Below are 17,545 nucleotides of genomic sequence, written 5' to 3'. Positions count from 1 at the left end.
CAACATCCACTATTCTAATTAATCAATACCATGCCATGAGGGGCGAGGGCCAATGTTTCAACGATCCTCCGCATTGGCCAAGCTACCAAAGGAATAAATCTGACCACCCACATAGGGTCGGGTTGAGAACTTCAGTCATCCACACAGGGCCACACTTAAATAGTCGAGCACGAGGACGCAGCTCAGAACAGAACATTGTCACACATCGATTCATGGGCTTCACATAGCAAATACAAATTGCAGAACAGGACAGGAACAGCCGCCACCACATGTCATGAGCAGGCCAAGCAGAACAGGTGACAAACAGTTGCCATATGTCGTGAGCAGGCTGAAAGCAGGCTCTGATACCAATTGAAGGTACATGAGCCTCGAGGTGGGGTTCCCACTCTTAAACTCTAGCCAAGATCCTCCTCGCACACCCATGCAAAAGGGCCAGCATGATGCTAGAGGAGGGATTCACCCCTCCAGATATCCAAGGAGAGTGTCAATGCCAAGTTGTATATGAGACTAATGCTCCCCATTCCACATGTAACTTGTAAGGCAGCGCCTGCATGATGCAATTAGCCTCCAACATTCACTATTTTAATTAATAAAATGTAACCATACCATTAGGGGTGAGGGACAATGTGCCAACAATTAGTGTGAATACGGGTCGTGACCTCAGGTTTTTTCTCAATATATCCTAGGAGACTGTCAATGCCAGGTTGTACATGAGCCTAATGCTTCCCAAGTCCACTTGTGGGGCAGCACCTTCATGAGGCAATTACCCCCCACAATCGGCCATTTTACTTACTTAAAACCATGTTACAATGTTACAACATTTAGTGTGAATATGGGTCGTGGACTCGTGTTTCTCAAGCTCATTTTCGCTGGTGGACTATGATTGTCCATGTTTATATTTTAGGGATCATTTTGAATTCTAAATTTGTGCTAATGTGGGAAACTGCGTACTGCTTTTTTTGCAGTTATTCCCACCAAGGACTAGCTTGGAGGGAGTCAAGCTTGTGTCATTGGCATAAATTTTTGTTCAGCTTCAAAGTGGTATGTAAAATTCCTGCCATCGAAGCAGCGTTCTTATTCTTTATATTCTTTTTTAGGATCAAAGATGCTAGACCTCAGTTTCGTGAGCATTGCAAGCATTTTTTCCAGCTGTAATAAGGCATACATTTAGCATTCAAAATTAGAAGCAAAAGATATCTATTAATACCCTGAGATATATTTTTCATCTCTGTTTTCAGATGATCTGGTTTTGGGCCATTCATCTTATATCATTCTTGTTTTCAGTTTTGTTGTTTTGCAAGTGATGGTACTAGGACTACAAGCCAAATATTGGAATTCATAATAGATTCACTCTCTCTCTCTCTCTCTCACACACACACACACACACACACACACACACACACACACACACTTCCTACCCCTTCCTCCCTTTTGTTTAAACCTTGGATCCCATGTCTTCCCACCTTACACCCGCCCCCCCCCCCCCTCCTTTTTCCCCTTTAAATATATATACTAAACCTCCACCCTCCCCACGCCACGTGTTAAAACCTCCTTACCCTCTAGCTCCTACTACCCCGCACGTCTTACGTTGCATACTACTCTGGCTCCCTCGACTACTCGATTTCTGCAATCCCTTTCATCGTTTTGGCAGCCGCCTCCCCAAATGTCTCGGGCCTCGGTCTCCTCTCCTACCCAAACCTCCCGACTACTCTCAATCTCTTCCTATTTAAACCCCCTCTACCAAGCATAACCCCTCACACACTCTGAGTTCCTCCACTACCCAAGTGCCCAGTGCCCACTGCGTGACTCCCCGCAGCCTCCGCTTGCGTCGTCTACAGTCTGCCCCCTTACTTTGTATTCTTCGTTCGCAGGCCTCCTCTTTCGGACTCTATGCTGCAGTAGTGCAACCACCAACGGCTCTGACTCTTAAATCTGCTCGACGTCCCACTCGTGTGCGCACAGCTTAAAGCCACCCCCTCTTCTTCGCTCATATCTCGCCTGCCAATGGATTGCCGAGTACTCCTTGCTTTTGCACGTTTGACGACTGCTTTGGACTTAGTGTACCTATTACCTCCTACTCTATCTCCTCCCGCTTCTAAATCATTTCGGTCCACCTGGTCTTTCTTCTTGGAAATCCAAGTCTTATTATAAATCTCTCCCCCCTTCTATAAATCCTACTGCCCTCCCCACACTCTATTTATTAAAGCCCTTTTTCGTCCTCCCCTCCCCTCTCTATTGCCCTTTTGTTTTCCCTTGGTGATTATTTTTTCCACATTTCTTTTAACTTTAATCAAACCTTAATAAAAAAAAAAAAACTCACACCATTTTTGGTTCCCCCCTCCTTTTTCTTTATTTGCCAAAAATTTTCATTATTGTTTCTTATTCCCTAATTTATTCCTACTACACCTAATTTTCACTCAATTGCCTCCGTCTCCCTTCTTTTTTTTCTATATATATATTTTCCACTCCTCTTCCCCTTTATACATCTTCATATGTCTTTTCCCTCTTTCTCTATATATATTATGTATAGGTATATATATATAAAATTCTCCCTTTTTTCTCTATACATGTATTTTTTCCTCTCTCCTCTATATACTTTTTCTATTCTTTCTCCCTTCTCTATTTAATCATCTTCCCTCCCTCTTTTCTATATACATATTTTCTCCTACTTTTCTCTCCTATCTTCCTCCCCCTACTTCCTTATATAAATTTCCTTTAATAAACCTCCCTTAAATTTTCTTATACCCTCTCTATTATTTTTTAACCATTTTCCTTTACAATATCCATTTATAATCTCCTGTCAAATTTGCCCTTAAAAAAGTCTCCTCTCTATAATCACTTACTATACCTCTTTAATCTTTCATTTTCACACTTTTTATTATTATTATTTATTTATTTTTTATATTTATAAAGATCTTTTCACCCTACTCTTATAAACACCCACTTTTTTATCACATACAGCTCTACATCGTGTTGGTCAAGTTTGTGGTTAAGCTTCTATTACCCCGATAACAAGGGAGGGGTGTTTATGACACTTGTCTTCCCAATCAAAGTTAAGAGCTGGTTCTTATCATGTTTTCTTATTGGATGGTGTCAGGTATGCAGGTCCTCCTCTTCAATTAAAGAGATGCTTGTCAGGACTTCACTGGCTTTAGTTTTTGTTGCAAATATTTTTTTCTAAAGCATTATTGGTACTTTTAATCAAATAAACTCTTACATACTTTTTTATACGATTTTGTAGATGTTTTACCTACTCACTCAAGCACTTCCTTTACGTTATAATGTTCTCTTTCTACCCTTTTCCTAACTCCGTTGTTTTTTAACGATGCAAAAGTTGTCTTATATACCACACACACACACACACACATATACACACATACATACACTTATACTTTTTTAATAAAAAAAGTAAAAACTTTGAATGCTTTATATTACAAGATAGCTATTAAAAAAAAAATCGGTATGCTGAAATATTACATCAAGGGAGAATGTCAAGGTAGGATAAATATACATCATGATCTATGCAGTGAGTTTGCAGACAATTGAAGAGCGATTGCTGCAAAGTACGACGGAAGAAAACAAAAGTAGAAAAAATTAGATCACCAAAGACTCTGTGGTTTCTAGCTTTCCAGAGAGTCTAGAGTGTCCAGTAGCAAACTTAGGTAAAGAACAACTCAAAAGCTGGCCATCTAGGATAGGTTTCTAACAACGAGAAAAGCTTGCTAAAAGAAGCCTAAGAAAATCACATTCTCAATCTGTGTCTGAGGTTGCTCAAGAAGCTTTGTGTCTCGTGACAATGCTAAAAGATATGAGAGACCGATTCCCTTGGAGCTAAACACCGATAATAGATAGTCGAGCAATGCGTCTGCATGATAAAAGCTGTCTAGATGAACAATGTTCAACAGAACACGTCTTAGAAAGACCTCTTGAGGTAACGGAACCTTGGGGTGTCAAATTTGTTTTAATCTCTTTCTTCACTATTTGACTAGACGATGTAAAGCCTAAATCTGATTGGCCTTGTCCGACACCCAAGGTGGTGATATATGAGGTAGCTTTAAAGGACAAATGGAGGAAGAAGAGCCCAATCTTGAAGTCTGTCTTAAAGTTCTAAAGGCAATGTTGGCTGAAATGGTTGAAGTATTCGAGTAATGACTTTCCATACCGGACGATATTGCATGCTCAAACTATGTTTTGCAGCAGCCAAAGGGAAGGATAAAAGAGTGTTGTCATTCTTAATAACATCAACCACATTGGAAATTCCTTTTGTATCAAGAAAGTAAGAGCGTTGGGGCTCTTGCAAGACCAAGGGAGGAGAAAAAACCAATGACAAGTGGATGCTCTTAGCTCGCAAAGAGTTACCCTGTAAACAGTCTCTTTCATTCCATTCCAAATGTGAAAGAATATGCTTCCAATCTAGAAACTCTTGATAAACCATAGGGTAACCTTTGATTTTGTCTTTAATGCAGTCCAAAAGAAAATCCCACTGCGTGGGTCATCAAAAACCAAAAGTAGGATTGGTGATGTGAACAAGTAAAAAGTGCATCATAGCAGCCCAAGGTTGATCATCTTGAAGAAACTGAAGCATTATTTTGCCTTTGTGAGCTAAAATGTGCACATGAATATTAAGAATATTCAGCCCTCCATGCAATTTGGGTGGAGCATAATCTCAGTACATGAAGTAATTGCAAGCTTTTCTTGCCACGCTTTGACCGTAAGAAAAATTCTATAAAGGTGGACATGAAGGAAGACGGATCCCCCTTAGTGAAAAATATCAATGGTAGATAAAACTGAATGTAGGCCACTAAGGTAGATTGAACAATGTGAAGAGGGACATGCAACAGCCAAGTAGCAAACTTTCAATATTCTAAAATTTTCTTCAATTTCGTAAGAACCCAATCAAACTGTTGACGGCGAGAGTAATGCTCCAACCTAGAGGATATCCAAGATGACGAATCAACTGACTTAGTGGAACAATTTTTCCTGGCCAGCGCAGTCTTTGCTAATCCTTAGAGTGCAATGGCAACAGATGGGATTTCTGCAAATTAATGTGACTTTGTCCATACAAAGAGAGTTTGCATAAGCGAAAAAAGGTTTCTTGGAGTGTTTTTTTGGTATGAAGAATGAATCATCTGCATAAGCTCGAGCAACCAATGAGTGACTTGCAGGAATTTCCAGCCCATGTAGTATATCTGTCGCCACCAAGTGATCAATATATCGAAGCATTGGATGCATGGCTATAGCATATAAGATAGCACTAAGAGAGCAACCTTGTCGGACCGAACATCAAAGTATCCAGGGCTCTGGTATGTCTCTAGACAAAATGCATGGAGCTTTGCTATCCTGATAAAGTCAGAAGATGACATGTTGCAATTTTTGACCAAATCCCAAAGCCTGCATGGTTTGAGCTATAAAATCCCATTGAATGGTGTCAAATCCCTTTGCAATATCCACCTGCAGAATAAGCACATCTTGCTCTCTGTACTTAGCATACTCAACCCCAACATAAGCATTGGCAATATTATCAGTAATATGTTGTCGTGGAATAAAGCCATATTGAGCTGGATGCAAGCCATCATGTAAATATTCCTTAATCCCATCAACCACCATTTAAATGACGATCTTGTATATCACTGGCATCAAAGTAATAGGCCTCTAATCAGCCAAATATTCACAATGGGCTTCTTGACAAGAAGTTTGACCAAAGCTTTCTTCCAAGAGTTCAGCATATATTGATTTTGCCAAGCAGTATTGATCATTGGCAGTAAAGGCATTTTCAGCAGATCCCAAAAAGCCAAGAAAAATTGTACTGTTAGACCATCCCAGCTAGGAGATTTTTATCTTTCACATGATTTAACAGCATTACTCAACTCTCTTTTAGTGAAAGGAGCGTTCAAATCCAAGGCTTGTGCTGGGGAGACAATTGGATTGACATGCTGTAATAGTTTTTCCCTTGTTGAAATGACTTCTTGTGAAGGTAAATATGCTTTTCCAAATTGAGAAGAAAAATGTTGATCACTAGCTGCAACAAGCTATGCCCTAGAAGAAGTCCAAACACAATCCGATAACAAAGCCTTGCAAATATTTTGAGAATGTCTTTTGTAATGTAGTCCTTTAAAAATGCTTTGGAGGAGCAACCTTTATCCAAAAAAGCTCTGTTGCACATGTGTCTCCCATTTGGCTATTTTCCTATTGTCATTACATTGTAGAAAATATTTTTCCCAACATTGAATCTGATTTTCCTGAGAAGAAAATACTCAGCTCTGTCAAAGACTGACACTGAAATTTTGCCTAAACAACATTGTCCTGCAAGGTCCTCATATAGCTTTTGCCATAATTACAAATAACTGCTTGCATTCGTATAACAAAAACTCCCAAGCAAAATTAATGCCAATGGCAGCTTGTTGAGATAATGACTGAACTGCATCTTTAACCAGAGCCTTGTATGCTTCATGTTCCAAATAACTGTTGTTGACAACGAGTAATTTTCTGTGCACAAGCCTGTCATCAGGTATCTCATGAAGGCCACTCCTTAACCACAAAGGAGCATGATCAGAATGAGTGAAGGTGTAATCCATCCATAAATTGACAGTGATATAATCATAGTGCTGAGGATCAACCCTATATCATCGATCCAACCGAGCCCGATAAGCAAACTGAGCATTGTGTTGAAATGTGTAACCAGGTAACATAGGCTGTGATTCTTTCCACAGATCAATAAGCGGGAGCTGAGTCAATAAATTAGACCAATATTGAAGCTTAGAGGCCAACATGTGAGTGTGGCCTGAAGTGTTGTCACCTGGTTGAGGAGCATTATTAAAATCTCCACAAATGAAGGCATGTTGCTTCTAGGGATAACTTTGCATATCAGCCCAAATTAAACCTCTGCTGCGAGAAGATTATGGTGCATAGACTAATGCAAATTCAAAGACTTCCCTCTATATAAGACATTGGATGATCTGCCTTCTACCTTGACTATCATTTAGAGCAACCACTGGTTGTAACTCATGGTTCACCAGGAAAATCACACCTGAAAAATAATGTTCTCTTGCATAGAAAATATCATAACCAGAAAAATGTCCACATACACACATAGACGCACACACGCACACACAAAAACAAACAAAAATGAAATGTACGTTTTCTCATTAAAGATGGAGATGGAAATTATTATTGAGATGGTGAACAATATTTTATGGGCAGAGAGAAACGAGCCATTGTAACATGTGAGATTGGAATTTGTGAATAGTTACAACCGAAACCTATACATAGGAGAAAAAAATTCAAGAGGAAACCACTCCAAGCAATATCGTTTAAGGCAAATATTTTACTACAAGGACATTGTAAAATCTCTTTATAGTAGCTCTCATGCAATGGAACATGCACTTCAAAAACCAAGATGTAACTGCATGGTTAGATATGTGCTTTAATTTATAGCAATGAAGAATTGCACCATAAGCACTTCCACTTCTAAAGTTTTGAATTTCCATTTTCAAAAGGCTACAACCTTGGGAGCAATTCGTGAAAAATAAAAGCGCCGCTTCTATGCTCCCAATTTTTGGAAGTACTTAGATCTTTAGTGGCATGAGACTTCCTATTCTGGAGACCTTTTATTGCCATCTCTAAATCCCACATTGATGCTTCAATTCAGTGGAGAAAGGCAAAATTGTTTGTTTGGATATTGTGCAAATTTAGGGGAAGTTTGGAATGGTAAAGGACCTTTTAGGTTAAAGGTTTAAGCATGTGCTTAAACAAGGGACTAAGAACTAGTCAATAGAAATCCTAGAGGATTCTACAATAGATCCTCTTGGTGAGAACCCCCCTCCCCCCCCTTGATAGGCCTTCAGTTGCCCTAGCACCTGCTTGTCACCTTTCCTTTCTTTTAGTCTCCACATCCTTTCTTCGAGAGCTTTACTTATCTTTGTTCTCTCTTGGTGGTATTTGATTTAATGAAAATTATTTGGTGGTATTTGATGATTTAATGAAAATTATATTCCCTTTAAAATTGTACGATTTATAAAAAAGTACCAAACAAATTCATCACTAAGGTTCCCTAAAAAATTTTCCATGCACCCAAACTATCTTGCAAGGGTGTTTGTTCTCTTTTCCTCAAACAAAAGTGCCATCACATTATCTTTTTGCTAGAATGCCAGTTCAAAGTTATCTCTTTACTAATCAGCCTTGAAAAGTATAAATGATATTTGGATTACATGAGGCTTATGTCTTCTTATAGGATAAACCTCTACAATTAGTCGACATAATATTTTAAGAAACGACAGAGCAAACAAGGAGAAACATGGAAAGGTTGTATTGTTGGTTTTCAAAGACCAAATAGGTAAAGGTGAGGATTTAGCATGTGGTTCATTATATGTCCTTGGATATTACAAATTAATCTCACATGCTCACACATTGTAAGATTATGTGCATTTTAGCATCCTGATGTTCTTTACTTCATCATTTTCTCATTCTTGTAAGTTGCTAATATTCCCACTTTGTTGTAACTTACATGTTTTAAATTATCAATACTTGGTTACTTTGTAGATATGTTTCTTTCTAGTAAAAAGGGAAGTTTGATAGGAATGTTATAAGACTTTCATGTCCAAGTCTTGCTCCTTATAAGTGTATGTGATTTATTTCTATAAGTTGCATTAGCAAGTGCCTCAGAGTCTTTGTTCTTGCCTTTTCCTACCTTTTATAGTTAGCGCAGATGAACGTCTTTATCCTTTTTCTTTTCTTACCTTTTATAGTCTTCAATGTCCATTCTTGATCCATTTATAGCAGAGACATTTAGGATGAAGTAGTTGGAGATTCTTTCACAAGGGGTCTAATTTGTGTGAATTAGTGTGATAGCTCTTCAGGTGGTCGGCTGGGTAGTTGTATGATCTACTCACATGGTTACGAGGTGGTTGCTTAGAGCTAATTGGACCATGCAAGCATTTGGAGGCCAGCCAATGCATGGTGTACGCGTGTCAGTTCACTAGTTGGCAGCGAGCAAGTTTCGGAGGTTTACATAAGTTTGAGGTGGCAATCGACTTTCTTCTCAGGAGCTGTAGTATATGGGCTATGGAGCCGATTAGTCCTTCTCTTTGTCGAGGCCATCGATCTTGTAGGAGTCGCAGGAGCTACTAGCTGCTCATAGTTCTAGGTTTAGGAGTCATTTGTAGGTCTTGTACTAGCCAACAAACCCCGTAGGGTTGAGGCTCATTGTGTCAACAAATAATAGGAGTCGAGTCATTTTCATTGCAGTATTTTGTGTTTTCTATATCACATGTGTTGAAACTCTTTTGATGCTAAATGTGAAGAGTTGATATGCAAATAGTTTGTTGCTTTGAGAGCCAACAGTGGTATCGGAGCCAAGTTAAGAGGCCCGTGAATGTTTCAAGGAGACGATGTGAAAGAAAGAGAGGCTATCGACTAGTAAAACGTGCAGCTGAATGAGCATTATTTGTGGTGCCAATGGAGCTTTGAAGACCTTGCAGTAACGGGTAGAGACAGAGACGGTCTTCAATCAACATTTTGGCAGAAGTTTGTTTCATTGGGCTCTTAAATTTATACGATGGAGACCTATAAGACAGAAAAGGGAGAGTCAATATTAAAGTACAATGGATGAAACTTTGCTAGCTGGAAGCTCATGCATAAAAATCTTTGGGGAGTGGTCTCAGGGACTGAGAAGAAACCAAAGGGTTCTAGAGTGGATGCAGAAAAGGCTTCAGCTTGGGATCAAAAAAACAAAAGGGCTCTTGGCATGATGGGACGAGCATTGGGAGCCGAGTATTTTCATCATCTTGATACCTTGAGGAGTGCAACTAACAACTGGGTACTATTGGAGACACTCTTTGGGGTAAAAATGCGGCATTTGAAGGTGCTCCTCAAAGAGGAGATCTATGGTTTGAAGATGAACGAGGTAGAAGACCTTGTAGTATTCTTGAACAGACTACAGAGTTTGTTAAGGGAGCTCAATGATTTGGGATCTAAGGTAGAGGATGACGACCATAAGGCAATACTTCTTAAGAGTCTTCCACCGAAGTATGCTGATACAATTCTATGGACATGCTTTTTTGAGCGGGTTAATGTGCTTCCACCCTAAGGCACTTTGAGCTCGGAGCCCAGTTAAATTTGTCTATGCAAATATTATATGCCGGTATCGATGTGCTCTCTATGATCAAGGTGCACATTTTCTCAATGATGTGATGCAAGTACTTAAAAAGGAATTCAAAATCATGAGTGAAGCCAAGTCAACTAACAAAACATTGAAGCTCATCCTCACAAAGACAATAGAGTATACTAAAGGTGAATGGGACATCAAGTTATACTCTACTTTGTGGGCTTAGAGAATGGCTTACAAGGTAGCTACCAACCTCACACCTTTTGTATGGCTTTTGGCCTGGAAGCAGTTGTTCCCTTAGAATTTGAGGTTCTGAGTCTTTGAGTAGTTGAACCAGAAGCAATCAAGGGATGATTGGATCAGCTAAGCCACTTGGATGAGATACGTCTCCAAGCTACTTGGTCATAGATAGTGATACAACGTAGAAGGAAAGCCTAGCATGATCGACATATTGTGCCCCATCATTGAAGAAGGGTATGCTCGTATTAATCTATATTGCTAAGTTGGGGACTATCAAATCTAATTTTCAGTTGGGATGGAATGGACCCTATTGGTTAGCGGAAGTTTATGATAATGGTACAGTGCAACTTGCAGATCTGGAAGGTAATGTGTTTTTTGAGTTATACAATGGAAGCAAAGTTAAGCCATACTGAATAGCGAGTTCTTCACATAGGGAACTTGGAAGTAAATCACTCAATTGATAATGCCATGGTGAATTTTTTGCAAGCCAACTTGCCAGCTAGCTGTTTAATTGTGGTGTACCAAGTGCATTGTGTGCCACCATGTGGCATGATTAACATCAAGGGATTATTAATGCTAAGACATTATGCTTAAGTAAGGGACATCCATGCAACCTACTGATTTGACGGGCACTACAGTTGCAAATTCTGAATGACTATAGTTGATCAAAAGCTCCACTGATCAAAATTGATAACAATTGCAAATTCAATATAAACAATATTTATCATCTTCATCATCTCCAATAGACACCTCTTAGATAATCTGTGCTCTTATTCTTTCACCTCCATCCATCCCTTTACTATAGCTTCCCTCACAACCTTCTCTCTCTATATCTAGCCTTCTCATTTTTATCATGATGATAGATCATCATACCCATCAGAAGAAGAAGTGTAGCTCTCACGTCTCTCCTCCACACCCCATTGAAGACTTCTTCTATGATGTTCTAATTGGTAGTCTTGCGGCAGATCAAATTCTCAAGTTTGATCAACTGCTATGGAAGGAATTTTATGATGAGGAGATGGATGAAGAGTTTCTAGATTCATATGATGAGAAAGATCACAACCTCATCATTAATGACACACATGTCAAGATTACTTCAAAGGTTATGCAAAGGGCATTTCAGATGAAGCAGTGGTCTGACCCCAAGAAGATGGTGGATGCTAAATGCTATGATGCGTTATTTGTGGCAGGAAGTTACTTGTCTTCACATTGGCATCTCATCATCAATATATTGAAGGATGAAGGGTTGAAGACAACCTACCTATTTTTGTCAGAGTTCATCGGCCTCAAAAAAAGCATGGGGTATGTGCCCCAAGTATGTAGCCCGAGTCATTACAACAGTAGTGGAGGACCAGCTCCATGTGGACTGGTTCACAATTTTTTAAAAGGCTTTGCTCCAAGCTTTCAATAGGTGGAAAATTGATTGTAGGCTCATCCCCCCCTACATATGCTCCATCATAGACTAATAATTGGGAGAGTGCCATGACTAGGCACACTACTAGCAAGAGGGGCAGGGAATTCTGGAGCGAGTGGACAAGATAAAGAATAGAAGCATGACAAGCAAGGGAAGGGGTAACAACAAGAGCAAGATGAGCATCTGGATAAAGGCGAAGACCAATAGCAGGATAAAGGTGAGGAACAACAAGAACAAGGAAAAGGCAAGGAGCAGTCGGTTAGCCAGATGGGTGGACAGCAGGGAGATGAGAAGCCAAAGGGGAACGGTGACAAGGACACCTCCGAGCAAGATAATGAGGGGGGGAACATCAAGAAGGGCATCCCCAAGGAGGAGCATTTGGATGGGAACATCCAACCAGGCACCTCCAATGGAGAGGACAATAATGGTGGGGATAGAATGGAATGGGAGCCAACAAAGGAGGTTGAGGCCATGCATAAAACTGAGTAACAAGGAGTTGGATCAACACTAGGTGCTCTTACCTTAACCCCACTTCTTGCTCCCCTCCAAAGGCTTGGTCCAGTAGAGACATTTCCTCTTAACTCGCTGTTGACTAAAAATGAATATCAGGACCATGCAGTCATCACTGAAAGTTGGTGGCAGGTGCTAAGAGAGAACATGGTCTACGTGGCATAGTCCTTGGACTTTTGGACAACCACTGGACTCCTCCCTAGGTGCTAGAACTATTTTTACAAGCCACTTACCAGGAGGAGGTGAACAAATGTTTCGAGGGCCAATCTACGCAGGGCAGAAGGTGACATGGCTAACTGAGAATAAGTCTCTCCAAGAGCAACTTGAGGGAGTAAGGAAAGCTCATGATGAGATCCTTTAGGTGCACATGCAATTACAACAGATGCACATCAGACTCCAGACTGACTATAGCAACTTGCAGTGCAAGATCAAGCATTAAAAGGACCTCACAAACAAGGCCCAGGGCATTGAAAAGCAATAGCAAGTAGACCAAGGCCACATGTTAGAGTAGGAGAATGTGTGCTTGAGAAAGGAGATTGTGCAAGGGGAGATGCTGTGGGAGGAGAATGCATAGCTCCAAGCAAAGATGGAGAGATACCAATAACTCTAGCAACTCATCCACCTGATCCAAGTGCCCACAGGACAAACACCCCAACAGACTACATTGCAAATAGACCATTGTGTTGGATGAAGGTCTTTTGATTGCTATACTAGCTGCAATGGATGTTTTGTGGCGTGTTCTAGGTCAGAGGGAGATTCCTACCTACTACAGGGTTTATCAGCAATCGGTAGGAGATGAGGTGTTTTATTGCACCCTCCATGCACAAGGACATTTTGGAGCCCATCTAACCAATTATCTTTGTCTCCGAGACAAGGCCATCCAGACTTCAACCATATTGTGGAGGAGTGTGTTACATGGAAGCATAGCATATGAGCGTAGGTTGATTCTCGTACAAGTTCGATAGCTACCTAAGCCTACCATGGAAGAGTTACCCTTCTACTATGGCAAGCTTTTACAAGAGCTCGAGCAACTAATTAGTAGCCATGTAACTAAAACATGGTCCATGTGCAATAACATATGCACATGTGTAAGGAACTGGGGATTAAGTAGTAGGAATGTGTCAGCTAGGTGCAGTGGTACCACACCAATTTTGAAACACTCAGCATCGACTTCCCATATGAGGATCCAATTGTTGAAGCCTGGTCCTTGGATTAGATGGCCAAACCCAAGCGACCACTGGTAGGCATCTCCAATGTCTATCCTTAGCCACCAACCAAGGGGGTGCCATTTTGAACAAGCGCATTCCCCTCAACCACCATCTATAGATCAAGTCAGGCCTTCTCGACCACCCATCCACCATTGACCATCCAATCAACGAAGGTATCATTGACCCCAAGGACTCTATCCGTGAGCATCCACCTTCAAGAAACGACTAGTCCTTGCTAGTCCATGAGGACACAAACAAGGATATCCAAGGTGAGATGTTGACCTTGAGTCATGCCAACTAGTACACGGTCACTGAGCATCGAGCATGGATAGTGGCAATGGCGGTAGTTGAGCACCGTTTTGTAGAAGCAATGGGTGCAGATGATTTCAAAGTATCGACCTATAGGCGAGTAGCAGCGAGCACACCAAGCACATGCTAAAATGGAAGGTGGTTTTAGGTAGAAACTAAGTTGTAACATGAGGGGAAGAGGACAAGAGAGTAGTGTGCTAGGTTCTCTTCCTTCGAGTTCCTGAGTTGATAGGTTAGGGAGTGTTCATTACAAGCCGAGGTAGCTTGGTTGTACAAATTGATTTTGATTCAATGAATGAGAAATGGTCTCTCTCCTCAGTTTCACTTGTTGATTCAATGAATGAGCAATGGTCTCTCTTCTCAGTTTCACTTGATTACAAGCTGAGGTGGCTTGGTTGTACAAATTGATTTTGATTCAATGAATGAGCAATGGTCTCTCTTCTCAGTTTCACTTGTTGTGTACTTCACTAAGTGTTAAATGTGGATAATAACTTGGTATTCTCCCATCATCACATGGTTCTTTCTCGTTAGCTAGCCCCAACCTCTGAGTGTTGATTGTTGGCACCTATTCTACATCAGAGCAACCTACCTTAGGATTGCAAGAGAGAATCTTCACGAAGCACAACACCAGGTTGGGAGCTAACACGAGTATTATGAGTTAGCGAGGTGAGTGAACAAGTGCATTAACAATTCTATCTACATAGCTACATCGACTAGCTTCACATCCAGATGCCTCTTCTATAGAGCAACTATGTAGTACATGATGACTTATGACTTGTTTGGCATGCATACACACCATTCTTCACACAGTCATCTTTTAATCGAGTAGTCTTTGATCCATATAGACATCTTATTTTTTGGATTTCCTTCCTCATCCCTTTGATCTATCTTCTAGGATTTGTTCCAATGGTGAAGGTTGACCTATAACTTAAGAGGGGGAAATGCACATCTTGTACATGATCACATTAGTTGTACTCATTGTGCAAGCTTCCACTACGTAGTCACTGTGCTTATTGTGTAGGCTTCCACTACATAGTCACTGTGCTCACACATGCACATACTAATCTAACTCTTTCCAGTTTTCTTTTTTAGTTTTGGATGCTATCATATGCACCAAACAAAACACAAAAATATCTTTTACATGCACCCTCTACTTACCCACTACAATTTAAGAGTAGGTGTTGAGGATGGTGTAATTACACCATACCTTAAGGCCATTAGGGAAAAACCCTAACCCTAATACTAAGGGGTACTCATATATATACTCATGTTTATGTTCAATACAACATAGTCTATAGATAGCTACATCATGTGCACCTTTGCACAAAAGGGATGCCATGGATTAGGACATTGAAGGCTAGGTGGATGGTATCACCGTCGTTAAGTGATAATGGCATACATTACCATTTGCATGTTCCTAGAAGGTACTCTTGGTGGTGTCATTAAAATTGTCCACAAATTCTGCTACCATCTTGAGGTTCAGGTAGAATGGAAGGCAATTCATGATTGGTTGTAGACCCATGGCTTAGACATAAGGAGCCATCTCAGGGTCGTTGATGGCCTAATAGCTGGCAACATTGTGGTAGCATAGTCAAAAATCTTTGTTGCGCAGTGGAACTGGGAGTGAATCATGACCCCTCCAAGGGTATGCAACCATTTGACACCAAGGAGCAATAAGTTGGTGACTTGAATCCCATGCTCCATATAGGACTCAATTTTCTTCACATCTGCAAGGTGGTGCTTCTTTGTAGGATTGTTGAGTGGATTGCTCAGGTTCAAGATTGGACTAGGCTCAAGGGATCCATTTGAGAGGGGATAGGAAGGGAAATGGTGCGGGAACTAGAGGGCATGATAGAAGGTCAAAAGGAGGAGGCTTCTGTTCTTGAAATGTCCCTCTCAAAGTCGAAGAGCAACTCATCGATAGAGAAGAGGTTGGCAACTTTCAAAGAGTGTGTGGAGTCCTTAGACGTAGGGTAGGTGGGTCGAGAGGCAGTTTGGAAGATTATGGCAATTGAAAAATGTTTGCAAAATTTTTGACAGATTCTGGTACAACCACCAATCCAGTGACATACTGGCTACATATATAGAAAATCTACTAACACAGTGGATTGGAATTATTTTTATCAAAATGGGTCAGTGTTATATCATAGCAGTGGGAGGAATTAGTAGCATAGCGAGAGACATTATTAGTGCAACGAGAGGCATTATTGATAAAGCTACATCATCGCATTAGCATTAGGGGCCTGAGTCATCACGTGGCAATGTTAGCCTTATCATAGTGGGACAGCTTTACCAGACGGCACCTTAGCAGTCCTCATCACTGTGTTAACCTTTAATGCAATGAGTTGCTTTTGTTGGTTTTGATTGGAATCTAGATTTCACCTCTGGACCTGTGAGTTCATTTGAAAGGCCTGATGATACTTTGATTGATTTTTTATGGCTCCTGTCATTGGGTGTGGCAACAAGAATGACCTAGGGACCCTAGAACTTGAATTGTGTAGCATAATCTTGAACCCTAGTGACATAAGTTGACTCATGAGGTGTTGACTCACTTAATATGGGTGTGAAGTGCTTGAGTTGACATATGACCATTATAAGGGTGCTACTTTCACCTAAGACCTTGAACTCTCTTGTGGCGAGACTCTATTTTTACCTATTCCTGGGACCTTCTATTTTCACCTAGACCCTTCAACTCGACAAATGAATTCAAGATTGTGACTGCTTGGGGTACCTTGCTTCCTTCCAAGTTGCTCTAGGGTAGTAGGGAGTGGATTTCCTATGAACTATTAGGAACTCACTCATAAGGATTTGAATAGTCTCATCAATGAAGTGAGTCCCTCAGTCACTAGCAATTTTGAGTGGAAGGTCAAAGTGTGTTATGACATTTTCATACAAAACTTTGGTTGTTTCTCGAGTGTCAGCCTTCCTAGTTGCCTTGGCTTCTACCCACTTGGTAAAGTAGTCAGTTACCACGATAATAGGTCGGGCTTGTGTCCCTTTTGATGCCATTAGACTGATAGGTCCGATAAAATCTATGTCCCACTTCTCAAAGGGTTGGTCCATAAGGACTCTTGTAAGGGGGATATAGTCCTTCTTTTGGGGTATGGAAGTTCTTTGGCAAGGATCGAAGTGCTTAGCAAATTCAGTTGCATCTACAAAGTGGGCCACCATAATACAGCTTGTAGTTCCTTGTTGCAAAATGCCCTCTTGTGATACTCGAGTGGGCTTCTTTCAACACCTTAACAAATTTGTCTTCACAAACACAATGGTGCATTATGCCATCCTTACCCATTTGGTATAATTGATTGGATATTAATTGATACGTTGTTGCATCCTTGATAAGTTTTTGAGCTTTATCCGTGTTAAGGGCCCTATCTTGCAGAAATACATTGACAAAAAATGACCAACCTCTTGAGCCCATTCCAATATTAGGTCAACAAGGAATAGTGGGGAATTTGGGAGATCATCATCACTGCTAGTTGTGGGTTGTTCGTTTGGGAATCCAAGACATGTGGTCCACGATAAATGTGTTTGCATCTTGAGGAATTTAACGGTGGAATCAAACTCAAGTAGTGTAAGCATCCACCGCATGATGTGTTTGGTAATCAAAGCTTGTTCATTAGATAGAGAAGTGCTTGATGGTCTATGAAAAATACAAACTTGTGCGCTAACCAGTAGTGGAAAAATGTCTTTATAGCATAGACCATTGTGAGGCCCTCCCTCTCCGCGGTTGTATAGTTCATCTTTGCATCATTGAGTTGG

The 17,545-nt window shown here is 40.6% G+C and overlaps 1 protein-coding gene across 1 annotated transcript in view; it reads left to right on the top strand.

The window, feature by feature from the left end:
• LOC147901329 (uncharacterized) overlaps positions 1-3,275 on the top strand; it is a 44,814-nt gene extending 41,539 nt beyond the window's left edge. Inside the window, exons 12-13 of the mRNA XM_087375904.1 lie at positions 966-1,041; positions 3,098-3,275. Of these exons, the coding sequence (XP_087232030.1) occupies positions 966-1,019 (54 nt within the window). The 3' untranslated portion in view covers positions 1,020-1,041; positions 3,098-3,275. The remainder of the gene's footprint in view (positions 1-965; positions 1,042-3,097) is intronic.
• Positions 3,276-17,545: the final 14,270 nt, after the last annotated feature.

This window comes from Dipteris shenzhenensis, chromosome 6, assembly GCF_047967505.1.
Source record: "Dipteris shenzhenensis isolate YYH24624 ecotype China chromosome 6, Dip_SZ_1.0, whole genome shotgun sequence".
NCBI classification, from domain to species: domain Eukaryota; kingdom Viridiplantae; phylum Streptophyta; class Polypodiopsida; order Gleicheniales; family Dipteridaceae; genus Dipteris; species Dipteris shenzhenensis.
This window is presented reverse-complemented; position numbering and strand designations above follow the sequence as displayed.